A 21,417-nucleotide genomic window follows, 5' to 3' on the forward strand; every position below is an offset into this window, starting at 1 on the left:
GTGGCAGGCGGGGTATAAGTCCTGTAAGGATGGTAGGCTGCAGCTGACGGTAATCTCTGCAATTCTGCAGCTCAGCCTTGGCCTGAGCAGTGAACCAGACTGTTACAGATGATGTTAGGATCGACTCGATGCCTTTTTTGTGTGCGCTTCTTTAGCCGTCGCAGGGAGAAAGGTCGCTGCTGGGCCTTTTTTTGTAATTGAAATAATAATACGACGTCTTCCCATTTCAGAAGAGCGGCCAAAAATTTGATCGGCAACCGAGTGTAAAACGTGATCGCATTTTCCTCCTAAAATCATCGACCATCTCGATGTGTTCTGGGTGTGGTGTTGTTTTGGCTGCACCAGGTTGTTAAATGGTTCAGAGTGGTGTCATTTGTGAACTTGATGAGCAAAATAATAACATCATAACGTGCACAGATATAGGTAGCTAGATAAGGGCAGTAATACAGACTGAGGAAAATGTTTACGAATTCCCGAAATGAGGATGCAGCACGTAAAAGCAAAAAATCAGCAAGCGGTTGGCCGGCATTTCCGATACGGGCTGGGTTCTCTTTTCATATCGCAAGTGAAACTATTATCCGAGTCCGCCTAGCATCGTAGCTTGTCTTGTATACGTTAATGCCACTTATACAGTGAAGTGATGCGTATATATTATTAACTTTAGCTCGTCCGACTCACTTTAAGAGAGGAAAATGTAAGGCTGATCCAGAGGGAGTGACTGTCAATAGCTCTTATTACATAAGTTTGACAATTGATCATGTGACAAAAAATAATTACTCATGGCCAAAATGCTGCATTATAAGAGAAAATAATACACCGTGTATCAGGCCGCATCACCCCACCCTGTCGCTGATCGTCCTCTCATAACGGTATACCCCGTTTTGTTTCATTCCTAGAGGCAAGAGTCTTCTAGGAGAATGAAGAGATGTTAACGTTGCTTGTAATTCAGACTCGTTAATCCTGAGCGGCTTCACGATACCCGAACAAGACTGAAAACTGGTGTTTTGATTGAGCGATAAAGTGAACTGTAACTTCACACTTTTTCACACCGTGTCTCTGTTTTTACACTTAAAATGAGGGATGCTGGCACTTGTGGAAAATCTATACTTTCTATGAGCATTACTGTAGATTGTGTCCGTGGTACAATATTATAATTTTGCAGCTAAATGCTTTAAAACGTTGTCTCGTAGTGTGACCAGAAACGTTGCTTATGATGTACATTATTTGATTAAGAAGTTAATAATGAAAAACAAACATCCCTCCCGCACTCTCTCTCTCTCTCTCTCTCTCTCTCTCTCTCTGTATGTGTGTGCAGTTTAATGACATCCTGCTGTACACCACTCCTGTACAATCTGGCCAGTATAAAGTAAACAGCATGCTGTCTCTGGCTGGTATGAAGGTATCCTGCATTTTACTCAAACACACTGATACCCTCCCCTACACACACACACACACACACGCAGAAACACACACAGGATAATTAATGAGTGCGTTTCCTGTAGGTAAGCAAGCCCAGTCAGGAGGCTTATCAAAACGAACTGAACATTGAGAGTGTGGAACGGTCTTTCATCCTGTCCGCTAGGTAAGAATCAGACACATACACTAACATAATAGAATGACATTAAACACATGCCCAAGCTGGTTTTAACTTCAGTAATGTGTGTGTACAGCTCAGCCACGGAGAGAGACGAGTGGCTAGAAGCCATCGCCACGGCAATAGACGACTACACAAGGAAGAAGATCTCATTTATCTCCAGCCGTAGCCAAGAGGTAGGGGTGTGAGTGTGTGTGTGTGTGTGTGTGTGCACAGTTTTCCACTTATTCCAAATGTATTCAACCAACTAAGACTTGCTTGCGATCAATGGACCTGCTCCCGTCCTATGAATGTGTGTGTTATACACTCACTGAGCATTTTATTAGGAATGGCCAGACTACAGTAACTCTGATAACCACTCTGAACAATTGTGTTGAGCAGAAAAGCATGCCTACATCCCATAATATTAGCGGGCAAGAGGCAGACCCACTGGCGTATCATCTAGCCATATCTACTACGCGTGCTCTGGCTCCAAGGTTTCTGCTGTACAGACTCTGGCAGACTCCCATTTCAACCCCAGAAGGCTTCTAAAACACACACTGGGGCCATGCTGTCCACTCGTATATACTGTAATTGTCCATTCATCCATTTTCTGTACCGATTATCCTACACAGGGAGCCTGCAGCATATCCCAGGGGACTTGGGGCACAAGGCGTGGGGACACCCTGGATGGGGTGCCAACCTATCGCAGGGCACAATCGCACACACATTCACACACTACGGACAATTTGGAAATGCCAATCAGCCTACAACGCATGTCTTTGGACTGGGGGAGGAAACCGGAGTACCCGGAGGAAACCCCCAAAGCACAGGGAGAACATGCAAACTCTGCACATACACGGCGGAGATGAGATTCAAACCCGCAACCCCCCGAAGTGCGAAGCAAAGGTGCTCACCAATAAATAGGGGCAGCTCATACGTGGAGTCCTGGACCACTCAGGTGGTGGATATTTTCACACGTTTTCTCCCAAACCACTGAGAATGATGAACCTCTTCAGGTGTGAAGGAAGAGAGCAAAAATGTGGACCAACCAGACTAGAGAGTACAACATACTCTTGCACGTTAGACTGGCTATTTTGTATGTGACGGTGTACGAGTGCGCTATATGGAGGTCTTTTCTCATATTATATACAGTATACACCACTATGCTTTCAGGAGCCCCAGAATTCCTAGCTAAAGCCCTGACTGTAAATGAGAAATGCACTCAGATCCAAGTACTTGCATCACTGGTGTAAATCACACACACACCCACACACACACACACACCCCTTATATGTAAAAGCCAGAGACAGAGTCGGTATACAGACCACCCTGAAGCTCCACCATGATAGACTACCACTCACTATTAGACCCCGCCTCCTGCTGGAGAATATTCCGGAAGGTCACTTTTTAGGTTATTTATTTCATTTTGTGCACGTTTTCACAGCTCTCTGTTTTAAAGTACACATTCCATCTAGACATAGAAGAGGGAAACAGCAATTACCCAGCACCTAAGACCTCTAAACACTAGTTTTACAGCTCAAGAATAGTTATAAAGAGACCGCCTAGCCTGCAGACCATGACTGAATGCATATTCCATATTATAAACAGGTGATCGTCAAATATTTAGCCATTACACAGTAAACATGTTAAATATGCCCAGACTTAGTATGTGCATTCTTCAATTTCCAAATTCACCAGCATCCATGCTTTTATACTGTGCGTGTCACGTCGATAATGTAGGATTTCTCGTTCCAAAACAGAAAAGGTGAACGTGACGGTCACAGCTTTACGTGCACGCACACAGGGATTACTCCTAGCCTGAGCGTCTGAAGCCGGATTGATTAAGAACGTTCGTATCGAGTTAACTACGCTTGCGTTTGTCAGGTTTTGTTAAGCGGGAACTTGGTCTGGAATCCAGGCTGTGTTTAACCTGCTTTGTGAGAGAGGTCCCTGAATAGTTTCTATATTCAAGGCTTCGATTTACACTTTTCCAGTCCAGAAATAAGCTCCACCCCTTCTGCGATCTGGCCCTTTAAAAAGAAAAAAGAGAGAGAGAGAGATTTAACTCAAGATTTAAGTCAAATCATGTAAAAATGGCGGCATAATCCCTTCAAACTGAGCCGTGTGCACTAGGGATGCTTTCTATATTTTATGTATATATATATATGTGTGTGTGTGTGTGTGTGTGTGTGTGTGTGTGGTTTTTATCCATCACGTACAGTCTGAGGAAGTACCCACTGATGGTTCTCCACTGGGTTCTAAAGCTCCTATCTGGATCCCAGACCTCCGCACCACCATGTGTATGATCTGTACCTGCGAGTTCACCCTCACCTGGAGACGCCACCACTGCCGGGCCTGCGGCAAGGTCAGGGGTCAACTTGGGTCCGGAACACAAATATGGAGACGTATAAATGATAACGTCAGGTCGAAATTCATTCATGAAAACGAAGCGCGTGTGTTTTGTTTGTTTTTTTGTTTTGTTTTTTTCAGGTTGTGTGCCAGGCGTGTTCGTCGAATAAATATTATCTGGAGTACCTGAAGAATCAGCTGGCGCGAGTGTGTGATCAGTGTTATGTCAAACTACAGCAGAAAGATAAAGGTTTGAGCTTTCTCTCCCGAGTTTAAAGCTTTCGGTGCTGATCAGTGAACGCCGCGTCTCGTCTCACCCGTCTTTTGTGTCCGGTTCCCTCTCAGGCGAGCAGTCCGAGGTGGCCGTTTCACCCAGCGGCCGCAGCTCAGCGTTCTCCTTCTCTAGGAAACAAAAGAAGATTCCCGCGGCTCTGAAAGAGGTAACGTTTAAGATGCGTTACGTTAACTGTACTAGTATACTTCACCGTTATATCATATGATTACAAAGAGCCTGTGCTGCCTAACACATGGTCTAAATATGTGGATTGGACAAATGTTTAGCAACATTACACACTCCTGGATTATAATTATTACTTCAGCATTAGGGGTTTTATATTATACGGTATATTTATATCTCGTACAATTTGATTACAGTGAGAAAACGATTCATCTCTGAATCCACTCGTGTTTTTGGTCTAGTGCAGCAATTTTTTAAAAAATTGTATTATTTTGTAGATAAATAAAAACCTGAGCCAAATGACAGCTGTAGTTATGCCGTGTGCGCTGGATTTTTGGATAGAACATACTAACGACACGACAGTGTTATACATTTATAGCATTTTACTTTATGGGATGATGGAATTATTTATAGAGCCCTGTCTCCTAGGGCCGGGCGATCATCTTATCGTTTGCCACAATAAGAATGATTCTTCCCGTGATAATAACGATAAAGCCTAGCTGATGCCGTATTTCTCCGTGCGACGGCGTGCAAACGTTCGCAGCTCACGCGCAGAGCGTAAACAAGTACGGCGGACGTGAAGCTGAGGAGGAGTTCATCGCTAAACTGTACCTCTACAATCTGGAACTGCTTTGCTTACAGAAAATCCGTTGTATTTTTAGATCAGTGCTTGTGTCTCTGAGGCTCTCAAGATCACAGCGATCACTTGTAGCTGAAAACAGTGGTGCACGGTTCTATATCTATATCGCCAGTGATACCGTTATCGCACTGAATACCAGAAAATATCCTGATATAGTTTTAAGTCCATATCGCCCATCCCTACTGTATCACCGTGCTTGCTCAGGTGAGGTGACTTTTAAAATAAAAAAAAAAAATTCTTAATGAATGAGTTTTACAAGTATGTTTTCAGCTGCACACACACCCCTCACCCTACATGTTTTTGTGGGGGGTTTTCGGTTCGGTTAATCCTGTGTGAAAATAATACAGTACAGATACAGGACTCTCAAAGTTACTGAGAGTTGTAAAAGCACCATTAGTGGGATTCTGATCCAGTAAACTGAACGTGTGAAATGGGTTCTGATTTACCTACTCCAGCTCCCAGTCTGTAACCATCGTTCATAATTTCTTGATGTAATCATAACCAGAGCTGTGGGCCTTTCTCTGTAACTCCAGAATGTCCCAAATGTCTCCATACACGGGGGACTACGTTTGCCAGAACCACATCGGTTGCGCCTTCGACAGCGGGTGTTCACGGACGTCCGCAACACTTCCAGTCTTCTTGAGTTCGTTAATACGTCTGGCGACAGTGTCGTGTGCAAAATGTGCTCGCCACGTTTCCTGTTAAAGTCCATCGCAACCTTGCGACCGTTCCCCGATCCAGCCATGAGAATGATTTCAATACCTTCTTCTTTTGTCAAAGGCGTTCTTAAAGACTATCTGAAAAGAAGATATAATATAAACGAAGTATAAAAAAATCGGGCTAAAAAGTGTTCATTTCCCCGTATGTATGGAGACTTTTGGGACACGGTGGTATTACAATAATATCAGAAGGTTTAGGACACGTGATCTAAATTCCCCAAAACAGCCGCAGTACCTTGACAGCATTTTCTCTGGCAGGTTTCTGCTAACACTGAGAATTCCTCTATGAGCGGTTATCTCCAGCGATCCAAAGGCTACAAGAAACCGTGGAAGCGGCTGTGGTTCGTCATCAAGAACAAAGTCCTTTACACATACGCTGCTAGCGAGGTACACCGCTGGCATCATTCTGCTTTTGTCAGGATTTGTTTGCTCAGACTGTGTTTGGAATACGAGTGCTAGTGGTAGAGTCAGATTTGTCAGGTGCTGATGTTTGTGTGTCCGCGCTCAGGATGTTGCGGCGCTGGAGAGTCAGCCGCTGCTGGGCTTTTTCCTGAGGGAAGAGAAGTCCGGACCGGCAGAGAAGCTGCAGTTTAAACTCTATCACAAGAACATACTGTATTATATCTTCAGAGCGGACGATATCCCTACAGCTCAGAGGTACACACACGTACACACAGACGATGATAAAAACAGTTTCCAAGCTAAATATCATCATATGAATATTTATTGTTGTGTGAGACTGGGGAAAATGTTCATTTAAACACTGATGTTTAAAAACAAAACAAAAAAATCCCCTCATTTCTACCATATCTAACATTTTTCTGTTCAAAAGGCCAGTTGTATTGAATTTGAAAGGCCAGGAGAATATGAAATTAGCTTCTGTTAGTGGAAAATTTCACTGTGTGCGCCAGTAGACCTGTGGTTCTCAAACTTTTTCAACGTGAGACCCTCCCTTGTGTAGCGTGCATCCCTTTATGGCCCCACAGAGTCTTCAAAATGTCTTTTTTTTTTTTTTTCCCACGCTAGGCTGTTCTATATTAACTTGCTCAGCTACAAGACTACGTCCTCTGTCTAAAAACGTAGCCATTTTAAATATCAGCGTGTGGCTAACAGTAGGGGTATTAAACAGGTCAAATAATTAAAAACAACAACAACAGTGTTCTAGAATTTCTATGCGGCCGTTCTGGCGCCATCTGGTGGCCCCCTGTTTGAGAACCACCGCAATAGACAACAAGACGAGGGCTGCGTCCGAATATCCCTACAACTTTACTATACAGCAGGCAAAAAACCGTATGTCTGAATTCTCAGTATTCATAAAACAATAGGTGAGAAATTACCCAGGATGACCTACTGCTCCCGCCGAGATTCTGCAGTATGGAAGCAACGGGACTGGCGTGGAACTGCTGTCAGAATCAAAAATGGTGGAAAACAGCGCGTCGGCTCTTTTTAAGTTGTAGGTCACGTGACGGTACTGACATGGTGGATGTAGAATGTCCAAATTGTATTCATACCGCACGCATGCACGCACTCACTCACTGCCTGGCCAAAAATATATAAGTAGTCGCACACTCTAACATTTCGTTGCACATTACAGCACGCATTCATCGTGGCGTTGTTTCGATGATGTTTATTTCCATCCAGAGTTGCATTCATTTTTGGCCGAGATCTTGTGTTGAGGACGGGAAAGTCGAAATACTCCGTAAAGTGTTCCCCAGCACATCCCCAAAGATCTTCAGTGGAGTTAAAGTCAGCTCCCTGAACCACTCTTTCACAATCTGAGCCTGATGAATCTTGGCATTGTCATCCTGGAATATGCCTGTGCCATCAGGGAAGAAAAAAAAATCCATTACTGGGATAACATAATGTTGCTGAGCCTCGACCTGACCAATTGAAGCAACCCCAGACCATAACACTTCCTCCAGAGGCTTGTACAGTAAGCAGTAAATCTGGACTCATCAGAGCACATGACCTTTTTCTATTCCAAATTGAAGGCCTTTTATATCCGATTTGCCTCACGCCGATTGGGCCGCACAGCTGTTTAGTCCCAATCCTGGAAGTTCTCGTCGCATTGTGTGTGTGGAAATGCTCTTACTCTCACTATTAAACATAGACATGAGTTCTACTGTCCCGTTTTTTTACGATGTGACCTCACCAAGCGTTTTAAAGATCATTCAAGGTTTCGAACGTTCATTTTTCCGACCACATTTCTTCCTCAAAGTTGACTGCTTGCCACTCTCCTTCCAGGTTTTAATAACGCGTTGGACAGTTCTTAACCCGACCCGATTCCAGGGATTCAAACAGTCTCCTTAGTTGTTTTCGTTGCTCGATGCATGGCAATAATTTGCCCCTTCTGAAACACAGTAACATCTTCTCCACGATCATGGGATACGTCTTCCGACACGGTTGTTTAAATGATGAGAAGCTACACACTGCTTCAGTTAGGGTTCAAAGAATTGTTGCCAGCTGAATCACTGCAATAATGATCCAGTCATAGGCCCTTAAGTATCTGCTTATTTAAATCTAAATAATTTTTGGACAGGCATTGTATACTGATCAGATGGCCGAGCAGTAGGTACTGAATCGAATGCAGTAGGTACTGAATCGAATGCAGTTGGTACTGAATCGAATGCAGTAGGTACTGAATCGAATGCAATTGGTACTGAATTGAATGCAGTAGGTACTGAATCGAATGCAATTGGTACTGAATCGAATGCAATTGGTACTGAATCAAATGCGATTTCAGAAGCGGCCATGGTATGTTCTTTCTGGAAGGGAAAAAAAAAGTGGAAATTCTAAATAGGTTTCTGTGTATGTTCTCCCCATGATTGTATGGGTTTCCTCCAGGTTCTCTGCTTTCCTCATACTGTCCAAAAACAAGCTGGCTTGGCTAAATTGCCCCCAGGTGTGTGTGTGTGCATAGTGCCCTGACTCAACATGTATTCCAGTCTTTCTCCCTGGGATACACCCTAGAGCTACTGCATCCCTGCGATGGATGAATGACGAATGAATAAATAAACTTGTAATCATGCTGCATTTCCAATAACTCCTAAACCAAAGAAAACACCTCCTCAACTTGCTGTTCTTATCATCGGGAACCCGATGCTCTCCAATCCCTCTCGCTTTTGCTGCTCACGCTTTTGTCCTGCGATCTTCATCTCTGACCTCCACTCCCGTCCACATGCGCATAAAAACATCTCGCTCGCTGAACGTTTTTCACCAGAACCCCAGCACCGATACACAGCTTTACTTGTTTTTAATTGATCTTCATAATTACAAAAATGCAAGCACACAAACATCTGAGCTTTTATCTGTTCACTTTTATCTCATATCTCTGTTTGTTTGTTTTTGTCTTTCTCATTTCAGGTGGATCGAGGCGTTTCAGGAGGCCATGATTCTTTGACTAACGTGGATCCGAATAGTTTATTAGAACTCTTTGGATTTTTATTTTTTTTCCTAGCCCGCAGCAGTAAACTAAGGAACACTGCCTGAGCTCAGAAGACATCTATTAAAATATTAAAACAAGTATGGAACCAAGGATGTGTAATAAGCAACCTAGCAAAGGGGCGTGACTTCCAGCTGTTCCCCTTTGATCCTTTTCTCAACAGCACAATCAAACGGCGGTGTGAGATCTCCGAGGTTGTGCACTAGTGACTGGAAATAGCAGGATTGTCCGAAAGCACAGACCAGTAACCTCTTGTTAGTCAGCGTGAGCTGGATTCTGCCTCACATTCAAATAATTTTGGGCGTGTGTGTGTGTGTGTGCATGCCAGAGGAGTCAAAATGATATATGTAGGTCACCTAAAATGTCACTGGACATATCAAGAACGTCCAAGTTCTGGGAATGTGAGGAAGGCTGTAAGTATGAAGCGTGTGTGAGGAATTATTATTATTATTATTTTCAAAAAAAGTCACGTTTGATCATGAGTCAAATGCGGACGTGCACAAGCAAGTGTGAATATCCAGCGTCCAAGAGCAAAAATGTTTGTCTGCAATGGTGCATCATGGGAGATGTAGGATACCACTGTAAGAGCCAGTAGTCTGTGTTGTTTTTTTTGTTTTTTTTAGAAGCCTTAAACAGAAAGTTTTTTTTAAATATGTTTAGCCTTTTTAAACAACTTTTTATCTATTTGTTTTATATAGGGCTGACAGTAAAAAAAAAAAAAAATGAAACTATGATACTGGGAATAACTGGATGTACGTGTAAATATACTGTATATGGTAATATAATGCTGGTTTACTGCAGGTCTATTTATAACAATTCAAGATTGTTAGTTTCCTCGAATGAATTTAATGGTTTTGTAATTTAACAGCGTGTCAGGTTTTTAGCGAGCTGAGAACTGTGTAATATCACTGCGTGATACCGAGCATAGTCTTCTAACACACTCGGAGAAAACATTCTGTCATTATAATGAACTCGTGTTAGTGATGTAATTCTTACTGTTCTACTCTATTACCCAATTAGGCTGGAAAAGTGTTACGTGAATAAAATCAGGATGATTTTTGTGATCTGATGTCTTACGATCTTGCGTTGATTCTGGTGGTATGACGTTAGAGCGGAAAGGTGTTTTAATTTGAGAGGACAAAATGCACTGCACACTGAAATTTTTTATTTTATTTTTTTTTTTTAGGATTAAATCTGCTGTTTTAGTCCCTCATCCCTAAGCTAGCTGGTCATGGTTGCTTTTTCTTTTCTTCCCCCCACAGAATTGACTTTTAATTATGTTGTAACACCCAAGCAACCGTTTGAAAACACACATTGAGCTCAGTATGTTAAATATGGATGTAAATTATGAGAGGTAATAAATCATTTTAAAGAGCAATTCTTGTTTATCGTGTGTTTATTGTCTTGTTTATACTCTGCTCTCATGGATATCAAAACAATTGCAAACACAACATGGGTTTTATCCAAAAAAAAAAAAACTTTGTTAAATATAAGTGTGCAACAATTATTGGCACCCTTAGTGCCAATCAGTCAATACTTTGTGCTGCCTCCCTTTGCCAAGATAACAGCTCTGAGTCTTCTCCTATAACGCTTGATGAGGTTGGAGAATACACAAGGGTTCTGAGACCATTCCTCCATACAGAATCTCTCCAGATCCTTCAAATTTCGAGGTCGACGCTGGTGGACTCTTCTCTTCAGTTTTTCCACCCCACAGGTTTTCTATGGGGTTCAGGTCAGGGGACTGGGATGGTCATGGCAGGACCTTGATTTTGTGGTCAGTAAACCATTTTTGTGTTGATTTTGATGTATGTTTTGGATCATTGTCCTGCTGGAAGATCCAACCACGGCCCATTTTAAGCTTTCTGGCAGAGGCAGTCAGGTTTTCATTTAATATCTGTTCATATTTGATAGAGTCCATGATGACATGGATCCTAACAAAATGTCCAGGTCCTCTGGCAGAAAAACAGCTCCAAAACATTGAAGAGCCAACACCATATTTAACCGTGGGCATGAGGTACTTTTCCATATGGCTACCTCTCTGTGTACACCAAAACCACCTCTGGTGTTTATTGCCAAAAAGCTCTATTTTGGTTTCATCTGACCATAGAACCCGATCCCATTTGAAGTTCCAGTAGTGTCTGACAAACTGAAGACGCTTGAGCTTGTTTTTGGATGAGAGTAGACTTTTTTCTTCAAACCCTTACAAACAACTTACTCATAACAGTTGACTGGAACTTCTTAATTATTGCCCTGATGGTGGAAATGGGCATTTTCAATGCTTGTGCTATTTTCTTATAGCCACTTCCCATTTTGTGAAACTCAACAACCTTTTGCTGCACATCACATCACAGCTATATTCCTTGGTCTAACCCATTGAATTTGGTCTGTGTGTTACCTCATATTTATACCCCTGTGAAACGGAAAGTCAAGGTTGAACAATTTCCTGTTCCAAGTCACCCAAGCGTACAATTTCTTTTAAATATATCTTTCTCATATGAATTCACAGGGGTGCCAATAATTGTTGCACACCTACATTTAACGATATTTTTTTTCATAAACCCGTGTTTTGTTTTCAATTGTTTGATATCCACGAGAGCAGAGTATTTTAGAGAATTTTTTTTAACAAAAGATCAAAAGGTTCAACCATAAAGAGATTTTTTTTTTTTCCACAGCCTTCTTTGCTCATATTCACCAGGGGTGCCAATATTAGTGGAGGGCACTGTATGCGCGCGCGTGTGTGTGTATTATGAAAGTGAAACTGTTAAAAAGCATGAGAGGAAGAAACCCGGTCCATCCAACAACCAGTGTCAAGTAAACCATTACGTCGTTGCAATAAAATCTCATGAATAAAGAAAATATTCTCCACAAATAATAATAAGAGTTATAATCTTGCAGTACACTTCCTCGATGAACGCCTTCATTCCGCGACACAATTTCTGCGCATGCGCAGTTGCATTTTCCGCGCAGAAGGGTCGCGAACTCTGACCTCCCCGAGGCGAAGCGATTTCGGAAAAATTGATCAAAAACATCGGATTTTTGAGTGATTCAAATATCGAGTGAAACGGTAAGAGCTGAAGTTTTTTGAACGAGAGGTCCGGTTGCGCGCTTGTTGGGGCGCGTGGAGTTACAGTATAAACGAGTGATATAAAAGCGCGCCGTAGCTAGCTGGCCTGCTGTAGCTAGTTAGCATGTCAACAACATCCTTCACCTGACCAACTTCTCATTCGGTTCATTTCACTCCTCAGATTATGTAGTGTTCCGTGTCAGAGATTAGCAATCTATCGCGCGTTTGTTTCAGTAAAACTGTGCACAGCTAACGCGTTTTTAGCGTCTGTGTTGTGATGTGATAGCTAGCGTAGCTAAACTAGCTCCGTGCTAACTCCCTGCGCGCGTTTCCGGTGTTCAGCGTTAGTTCAGTTAGTGCACAAAGTGCGATATGAACTATAAAGTAATCCACTCAGGGCGTGTCAGCGTGTTTATGTGCAGCGACTAAATCACTCAGTGTGTATGTGTGTGTTAATCCCAGTGGAAGGAAGCGGCGCCCGGAATCGTTATTAGAGTCCTTTAACCCTTCAATGTTGACCTTTCACCCTACAGGAAAAACTATTTCTTTATCTTCCGTCTCACGGTTCTGATAAGGTTGGTTGTAGTCTTTTCTACACCCGGTCCGAGTCACTACCAGGGACTGGAATTAAATATAGATATTAAATTCTAAACATGTCAACTCAATGCTATGCCAGTTAGCCAGCGTGCTAATCAAGCTAACTTGCTGCAAAGAAAAAGACAAACCACTCAATGTATAATACACTTCTTCTAACCGTGATGTACACACTGATTAAACTATATATTTATTGTTGAACACTACTAGGAGTTTTGTGTATGTGTGTGTATATGTATGTATGTATGTATGTATGTATGTATATATGTGTGTGTGTATGTATATGTGTGTGTATGTATGTATGTGTATGTGTGTGTGTGTGTGTATATATATATATATATATATATATATATATATATATATATATATATATATATAGTGTGTGTGTGTGTGTGTGTGTATGTATATGTGTATATAAAACGTGTATTGAGATGTCAGACAGGCACACGGGGATGTGTACTGAGACAGATGGATCAGCAGGCTGGAAGGATAAATAGAGCTGGGTGTCATGAGTATAGCAGTGATATAAGAAGCCACGAGACTCAGTCACAGTCCCCAGAGATGTAGTATAAATAGATACGAGCAGTGGACCCAGAACTGACCCCTGGGGAACACCAGCTGTGAGTTGCTGAGTTTCAGAAACCCCTCCCCTCCATGATACCTTGAAAGATCTATCTGAGAGATAGGATTCCACCCAGCGCAGAGCCATTCCGCTGATGTCTGGGCTGGAGAGAGCTGACAGGACGATCTGATGATTGGCAGCGTCAGAGGCAGCGGAGGTCGATCTTGCTAGTCGGAAAGCAAAGCGGTCTCCGTGGAGTGAAGTCAGACTGCTTGGCATCCAGGAGGTTGTTCTGTGTGAGAAAAGTGGAGAGCCCTCTTTCGAGGGTTTTGGACAGAAGGTGAGAGGGTCTAGAGGACAGGTTGTAGGACGGCTAGAAAGGAGGTGTTTTGAGACACCCGTCTCTGACAGAGGGGAGAGGGAGGACGGTTGAGAGGCACCTTCTCCCTGTAACTGTCTCTGGGTGTCTGGGGTGGAGAACTGGTTCCTGATTGATGTAACCTTGTTGGGAAAGAAAGTGGTGTAGTCGTCTGCAGTAAGAGAGGTAGGGGAAGGGGGAGGAGGGGGGCAGAGAAGAGAAGAAAATGTTGTGAAGAGAGTACAGGTGTTGGGAGAGCTGCCAATCATCTCCTGGTAGTATATAGCTTTGGCGGTAGAGATGCTATGGAGGGGAAAAAAGAGGAGAGACGTGCTTGGTAATTGGTTAGGTCAGTTGGATTGTTTGATTTACGCCATTTCCTTTCAGCTGCCCTTAATTTGGTCCGGTTTTTACGGAGAATTTCTGAGAGCCGACAGCTAGGGGGTGTCGTGCAAGCTGGCCTGGAGGTTTGGGGGCAGACGCTGTCAAGAGAAGACGTTACAGTGGAACGTAGTATGTCCGTTGCGGTCTTTAAGTCCAGCGAGGAGAGGTGGCTATCAGAGGGAAGTGAGGTTGTGACCGTGGAGGAGAGGCGTGAGGATAAAGAGATGGTCAGCGGCGTGGAGAGGAGTAATAAGAAGATTTTGTGTGGTGCAGTTACATGTGAGGATGAGGTCGAGCTGTTTGTCAGCCGTGTGAGCTGCTGGGGCGGCGAACTGCTTGAGGTCAAACGTGGGTAGGAGGGCAAGTCTGTCGTCGAACTTGCCCTGTTGACCCGGAGGATGTGGATTTTGGTAGGGTCAGTAACTGGAACAGCATGAAATTCAAAGGAGGTGTTGGAGAAAGAGAGAGAGAGTAAATTCCCATGTTTTGGAGAGAAGCAAACCTGTACCAACCCCTCATTGCGGAGCGTAAACGAAAAGTTTGAACGTGTAACGGAAACTCAGGCAGCGCATTCATGAACCACGATTAGCGAAGACGAAGTTTAGGAAACTGTTAACACACGAACGCTGTTGATTTGAAGACCAGGTTACATTTTTGCCACCGAGTTCACCGTTCTCAGTTTCAGAGTGCTTTTCTTTCTCATTGTATATTTTTGTCCGTTTCTTGAAAAGAAACACTTTTGGCACAAATTTAATCACATACCGTTCAAGTGATCAGTCAAACTGGTTGAACAGGTGGTGAGTTCAGACCCCAGCACCACCAAGCTGCCGCTGCTGGGCCCTTGAGCAAGGCCATTAACCCTCTAGTGCTCAGTTGTATAAAAATTCAATAAATGTAATTCGCTCAGGATAAGAGTGTCTGCCACATGCCGTTAATGTAATGTAATACTTAAATGAAATTGAGTTAAAACTCAATAATAATTATAATAACCTTGATAATTGTGCAGCACTGTTATTATTATTATTATTATTATTATTATTATTATTATTATTTCATCAAATCAGTGATGTACACATATTGACTACTGGTAAGCAAAACTGGATTATTGAACACTATTAGGACTTGTACTCACTTGTTTTTCTCTTGAGATTGTATATCAGCAAAAGGGAGTTTATATATGTGTTTGTCCTGTAGCTCACACCAGAAACTGTCACACATTCATTCATCTTCACAGTTTCCGGATGAGGCAATCGAGTTCTCTTCTAACGTCCCATTTGAATCGTATGAAGCTCGATGTTGTGTACAGGTGTTATTGATTGGTCAGGATGTGTGTTACATTACTGATGATTTGTTAAAACTTGTGTCTTTGTGTAGGTTGTGCATCGTAGGACTTTGTGTGTGTGTGTGTGTGTGTGTGTGTGTGTGTGTGTGTGATGGGGAGTTGCATTTAAGCCCAAGCGGTGTGCGGGGTCATCATGGCAGGAGAAAGTCCCAGAATTCAGCTGGTGTCAGCAGAAGGAGGTCTGCAGGTAATAGATGATACATTATCATTATACTGTACTTTCTGCTGCACTTTTCTAACACGTGTGTGTGTGTGTGTGGGGGGGTCAGATCGTGACAGACCAGCAGCTGGGTCAAAAGCTCCAGATAGTAACGGCGTATGATCAGGCAGGAGCCGGCAAGCAGCAGTTCATATTAGCCAACGTGGATTATCCCAATCAGGACAAACTTCTCCTAAAGCACGAGAGCTCACCAGGGAAAGTCATCCTGACTTCAGCTGATGGCTCAGCTGTCAATCAACTGCTCTTCACATCACCTGATCTGGCAGGTCAGCAGATCCAGGTAAGAGGCACTTCAAACATACACGCAGACAAAGGGGGCGTTACTACGTACTGACATAGTGAGGTGTCCAAACTTTTGCACATGCCACAACTACTCTGGTGTTTTGTTTTTACATTAATCAAATATAAAGTGTGCAGTAAGAGCCTCAGAAAAATGTTAGTTTTTAAAATATTGCAGAGATTGTGTTTACTGCTTTTAACTTTCAGAAACTAAGTGGGGGGGGGGGTACAAATTTTTGCACACAACTATGTTTGTATGTGTTGTTCTTCCACAGTTTGTCACCGAGGGAACAGACCAAAGCTCTGTTAAGCCTGTGGTAGAGTACTGTGTGGTGTGTGGAGACAAAGCTTCAGGTAAGTGACCACACACCCACACACATCCTACAAGTAATATTAATGCCACAGCACGGTTAAATTCTTGAATCTGATTGGTCAGAAGGTGTGCATTATTTTTGAGTACCAGCGCAGCGATAACAGTTCCAGCTATAACATGACCGATATGTTTATATTAATGCTCTAATTTACGTCACAGCTTCTAAAGTAACAGGGATTATACACATAATTGAAAACCTAATAATAAGTTTTTGAGCGAGAGCTAGTGAAAGAGCGAGTGAGAGACAGAGAGAGAGAGAGAGAGATACACTGCTGAGGCAAGGATTGTTTATCGCAGCTTGTCTCACAAACATTCCACACCGTTAAATCTAGCTATAAACCGTTAAACCGTGTGCCGTGTCGTTACGGGTGTTGTTAATTATTTGAACATTGTAATCATAGTAATAATTCCTTACTGTGTTACTCATCCACTTTATTTCGTACATTAAAATGCAGCTTAAAAGGTTCTATAAAGAAATAAGACGCAAAGTAAAATCCACAGCATAAAACTACAATAGCAATTAGAAAAACAAGTCATTCTAAAATAAATCTTAAAGTAGCCATAAAATAAATATGAAATGAAGAGAACATAAGATGTTGAGTATTTAGATGATCATTTGTTGAGTGTTTAGACATTACAGAGATTTGGGACATTTGGCCTTATATATATATATATATATATATATATATATATATATATATATATATATATATATATATATATATATATATATATATATATAATTACAGTATCTCACAAAAGTGAGTACACCCCTCACATGTTTGTAAATATTTGATTATATCTTTTCATGTGACACCACTGAAGAAATGACACTTTGCTACAATGTAAAGTAGTGAGTGTACAGCTTGTGTAACAGTGTAAATTTGCTGTCCCCTCAAAATAACTCAACACACAGCCATTAATGTCTAAACCTCTGGCAACAAAAGTGAGTACACCCCTAAGTGAAAATGTCCAAATTGGGCCCAAAGTGTCAGTATTTTGTGTGGCCACCATTATTTTCCAGCGCTGCCTTAACCCTCTTGGGCATAGAGTTCACCAGAGGTTCACAGGTTGCCACTGGAGTCCTCTTCCACTCCTCCGTGACGACATCACGGAGCTGGTGGATGTTAGAGACCTTGTGCTTCTCCACCTTCCGTTTGAGGATGCCCCACAGATGCTCAATAGGGTTTAGGTCTGGAGACATGCTTGGCCAGTCCACCACCTTCACCCTCAGCTTCTTTAGCAAGGCAGTGGTCGTCTTGGAGGTGTGTTTGGGGTCGTTATCATGCTGGAATACTGCCCTGCGATCATGCTCTGTTCAGTATGTCACTGTACATGTTGGCATTCATGGTTCCCTCAATGAACTGTAGCTCCCCAGTGCCAGCAGCACTCATGCAGCCCCAGACCATGACACTCCCACCACCATGCTTGACTGTAGGCAAGACCCACTTGTCTTTGTACTCCTCACCTGGTTGCCGCCACCCACGCTTGACACCATCTGAACCAAATAAGTTTATCTTGGTCTCATCAGACCACAGGACATGGTTCCAGTAATCCATGTCCTTAGTCTGCTTGTCTTCAGTAAACTGTTTGCAGGCTTTCTTGTGCGTCATCTTTAGAAGAGGCTTCCTTCTGGGACGACAGCCATGCAGACCAATTTGATGCAGTGAGCAGCGTATGGTCTGAGCACTGACAGGCTGACCCCCCACCCCTTCAATCTCTGCAGCAATGCCGGCAGCACTCATACGTCTATTTCCCAAAGACAACCCCTGGATATGACGCTGAGCACGTGCACTCAACTTCTTTGGTCGACCATGGCGAGGCCTGTTCTGAGTGAAACCTGTCCTGTTAAACCGCTGTATGGTCTTGGCCACCGTGCTGCAGCTCAGTGTCAGGGTCTTGGCAATCTTCTTATACCCTAGGCCATCTTTATGTAGAGCCACAATTCTTTTTTTTTCAGATCCTCAGAGAGTTCTTTGCCATGATGTGCCATGTTGAACTTCCAGTGACCAGTATGGGGGAGTGTGAGAGAGAGATGACACCAAATTTAACACACCTGCTCCCCATTCACACCTGAGACCTTGTAACACTAACAAGTCACATGACACCAGGGAGGGAAAATGGCTAATTGGGCCCAATTTGGACATTTTCACTTAGGGGTGTACTCACTTTTGTTGCCAGCAGTTTAGACATTAATGGCTGTGTGTGGAGTTATTTTGAGGGGACAGCAAATTTACACTGTTACACAAGCTGTACACGCACTACTTTACATTGTAGCAAAGTGTCATTTCTTCAGTGTTGTCACATGAAAAGATAAAATCAAATATTTACAAAAATGTGAGGGGTGTACTCATTTTTGTGAGATACTGTGTGTGTGTGTGTGTGTGTGTGTGTGTATATATATATATATATATATATATATATATATATATATATATATATATATATATATGATGGATGGGTAACGTGAAGTGTAAAACTGACACTAATCACGTGGTAATTGTGATTGATCAGGGACTATAGGGGTAACGTTTAACGTTTCTGTGTTTGTGTGTCCTGAAGGTCGTCACTATGGGGCAGTGAGCTGTGAAGGCTGCAAAGGCTTTTTCAAGCGAAGCATCCGCAAGAACCTTGTGTACACGTGCCGCGGTTCAGGAGAGTGTGTGATCAATAAGCATCACCGCAACCGCTGCCAATACTGCAGACTGCAGCGCTGCATGGCTCTCGGCATGAAACAGGACTGTGAGTGTGTCTCTCTCTCTCTCTTTCTCTCTCTCACACACACTCTCACACATACAGAAGCATGTACACATCTCATATTTGTTCACCACCAGTCTAAAGTTTGTGGACACTCGACTGAAATGTTTCTCATGATGTTAAAAACCTTTTGTTCTGAAGGTGTATGATGAAATGTTTGAAATCGGTGTTGTATACAGAAATATAATTGAGCCAACACGCTCATTTCTTTCATTAGAAAACTAACATTTTATTTACAAAAACTTTTTTTTTTTTTTTTTAAACGGACGACTCGGAGATAAGCAGCCAATAAGAGTCCAGCATAGGTGGGAACTCCTTTAATACTGTTTAAAAAGCATCTCAGGGAAATTCCTCAAGAAATCGGGTGAGAAAACACCAAGAATACATTTCTGGAAATTCTAGGTGAAAAGTGTGTCTACGTTGAAGATGCTAAAATATTAAATTATTTTGATTTATTTTGGATTTTTTTTTTTTATCACAGCATGACCGGTGTGTATTCCTGCCATTTTTTTAGACACACATGACGAACGCGTTTCCGCTGAACTGATATTTCTCTGCTTCCTTTCATTTTGAAACGTCCTTCCGAACACACGTGCGCAGTGTAACAGCCATATTTAATACTGAAATAAAAAGATTTGCTTTTATTTACTTAAAGGGTTTTTTTTTTTTAAAGCAAACACGAATAGTACTTTGTTATAATAATCCAGGCTCTGTATAAGAACGCCTTCCTCCGTTGTTCAGTTATAGAAACATGCTGTGCATGATTATTAAAGTTTGCCGCGCATGCGTTTCTCTCAGCCGTGCAGTGCGAAAGGAAGCCAGTGGAGGTGACGAGGGAAAAGCCGGCCAACTGCGCCCCCTCCATCGAGAAGATCTACATTCGCAAGAACCTCTGCAGCCCCCTGGCCGCCTTGCCCACCTTCGTCAACGAGAAAGAGACCGCCAGGTTTGTGTCTTAAGGGCATGTTTACACGGTACATGAACATGAAATATCTCACTGTATTCCCCTAGCACAAATGTTTCCAAGGGCTCATATTTATTAACAAGTAAAATATTTTACCTTTATTAATCCCTCCTGGTGTTTATTAATCCCTCATTCAACATCCCAGTCAGCATGTGCGTGAGCCATAATCTACCCCTAATCTTTTGCAACTATGCAAAAGGATAAGTTAGGCTTAAGAGTGCACATGTATGAGATCAACTGTAGAGTCTTGTTTTTATTTTTGTTTTTTGTTTTTTAACACGCGTATGCATGTTTACTCTGCACAGGTCCACCAATGTGTTAAACTCCAACATGCTTCTGAACATCCAGCAGTCTCTGTCCAAGTTAGACAACACAATCCTCATCCCCTCCTCACCAGACCTGGTAACACACGTGCACACACTCTTGCTGTACTTTATTTGGCGGTAACCAGTCACTTTAATTGATGGCAGGCATACGCTAATTAGTCTTTAACGTGAATTTGAATGTGATTGGTTGATTCTGAACACTGGAACATTCCCAGTTATAAAAGGGCGTGCACACTTATCCAAGCAGGTTATTGTATTTTTTTTTTCTCCCCCTATTCTTATTGATTTTCACTTTTAAAAACATTTTTTTTTGCATCAGAAAAACCTGCCATTTTAACAAGGGTGTGTAGACTTTTTATAACCACGGTATGTTTCGTCGACATGCTGTAGTCTTTCATTTATAGCTAGAGAAATGGATTTTGTGCTTCTTTCTCGGTGTTACAGTGTGTATGTGGGAAAGAAAAAAGCCACTATGCTGTATAATCGTGTGCAATGTGTGTATGTTGAGCGTAATGAATGTATGAGCCGACGTGCGTCTTTGCGTCCTCGTGCAGAATGACGAATCTCAGGGTGATCTCAGCACGCTGGCGAACGTGGTCACGTCTCTGGCCCACATGAGCAAGAGCCGCGAGGCGACGGACAACAGCGCCGACCACTCGGGACTGGAGAGCATGAGCACTGAGGGTGGCTCTGTGACCGATATCCAACCGGACGAGCAGAATTCCAGCGAAATCACTCAGTATGAGCACACAGAGAGTCTTGCACTATAACGGAGGTACGGAAATCCCTGAGGAGTGTGGTGTTAGTAACCTGTGTGTGTGTGTGTGTGTGTACAGAGCCTTCGACTCGTTGGCCAAAGTTCTGCATCCAGACGATGGGAACAGTTACACCGTAGAGGGGAGTGTTTCGGAGGAGCAGAGCGCCACCATGCTGGAGTTGGAAGGGCCATTGCTTTCTGACATGCACGTGCCTTTTAAGGTCAGAGGTCACCACGCATTTCACTCTCGCTCA

The 21,417-nt window shown here is 42.7% G+C and overlaps 2 protein-coding genes across 2 annotated transcripts in view; both read left to right on the forward strand.

Moving 5' to 3' along the window:
- Positions 1-10,561, forward strand: part of fgd6 (FYVE, RhoGEF and PH domain containing 6) — a 45,507-nt gene extending 34,946 nt beyond the window's left edge. The window contains exons 13-21 of the mRNA XM_053650355.1: positions 1,316-1,399; positions 1,503-1,582; positions 1,671-1,770; positions 3,798-3,941; positions 4,067-4,175; positions 4,271-4,365; positions 6,000-6,128; positions 6,250-6,398; positions 9,105-10,561. Coding sequence (XP_053506330.1) covers positions 1,316-1,399; positions 1,503-1,582; positions 1,671-1,770; positions 3,798-3,941; positions 4,067-4,175; positions 4,271-4,365; positions 6,000-6,128; positions 6,250-6,398; positions 9,105-9,141 — 927 coding nt within the window. The 3' untranslated portion in view covers positions 9,142-10,561. The remainder of the gene's footprint in view (positions 1-1,315; positions 1,400-1,502; positions 1,583-1,670; positions 1,771-3,797; positions 3,942-4,066; positions 4,176-4,270; positions 4,366-5,999; positions 6,129-6,249; positions 6,399-9,104) is intronic.
- A 470-nt stretch (positions 10,562-11,031) lies between these two features.
- Positions 11,032-21,417, forward strand: part of nr2c1 (nuclear receptor subfamily 2, group C, member 1) — a 16,060-nt gene continuing 5,674 nt past the window's right edge. Inside the window, exons 1-9 of the mRNA XM_053650359.1 lie at positions 11,032-12,247; positions 15,520-15,674; positions 15,757-15,987; positions 16,262-16,340; positions 18,922-19,101; positions 19,915-20,062; positions 20,386-20,482; positions 20,961-21,145; positions 21,243-21,384. Coding sequence (XP_053506334.1) covers positions 15,621-15,674; positions 15,757-15,987; positions 16,262-16,340; positions 18,922-19,101; positions 19,915-20,062; positions 20,386-20,482; positions 20,961-21,145; positions 21,243-21,384 — 1,116 coding nt within the window. The 5' untranslated portion in view covers positions 11,032-12,247; positions 15,520-15,620. The remainder of the gene's footprint in view (positions 12,248-15,519; positions 15,675-15,756; positions 15,988-16,261; positions 16,341-18,921; positions 19,102-19,914; positions 20,063-20,385; positions 20,483-20,960; positions 21,146-21,242; positions 21,385-21,417) is intronic.

The sequence above is a fragment of the Ictalurus furcatus genome, chromosome 19 (assembly GCF_023375685.1).
Source record: "Ictalurus furcatus strain D&B chromosome 19, Billie_1.0, whole genome shotgun sequence".
Classification (NCBI taxonomy): Eukaryota; Metazoa; Chordata; class Actinopteri; order Siluriformes; family Ictaluridae; genus Ictalurus; species Ictalurus furcatus.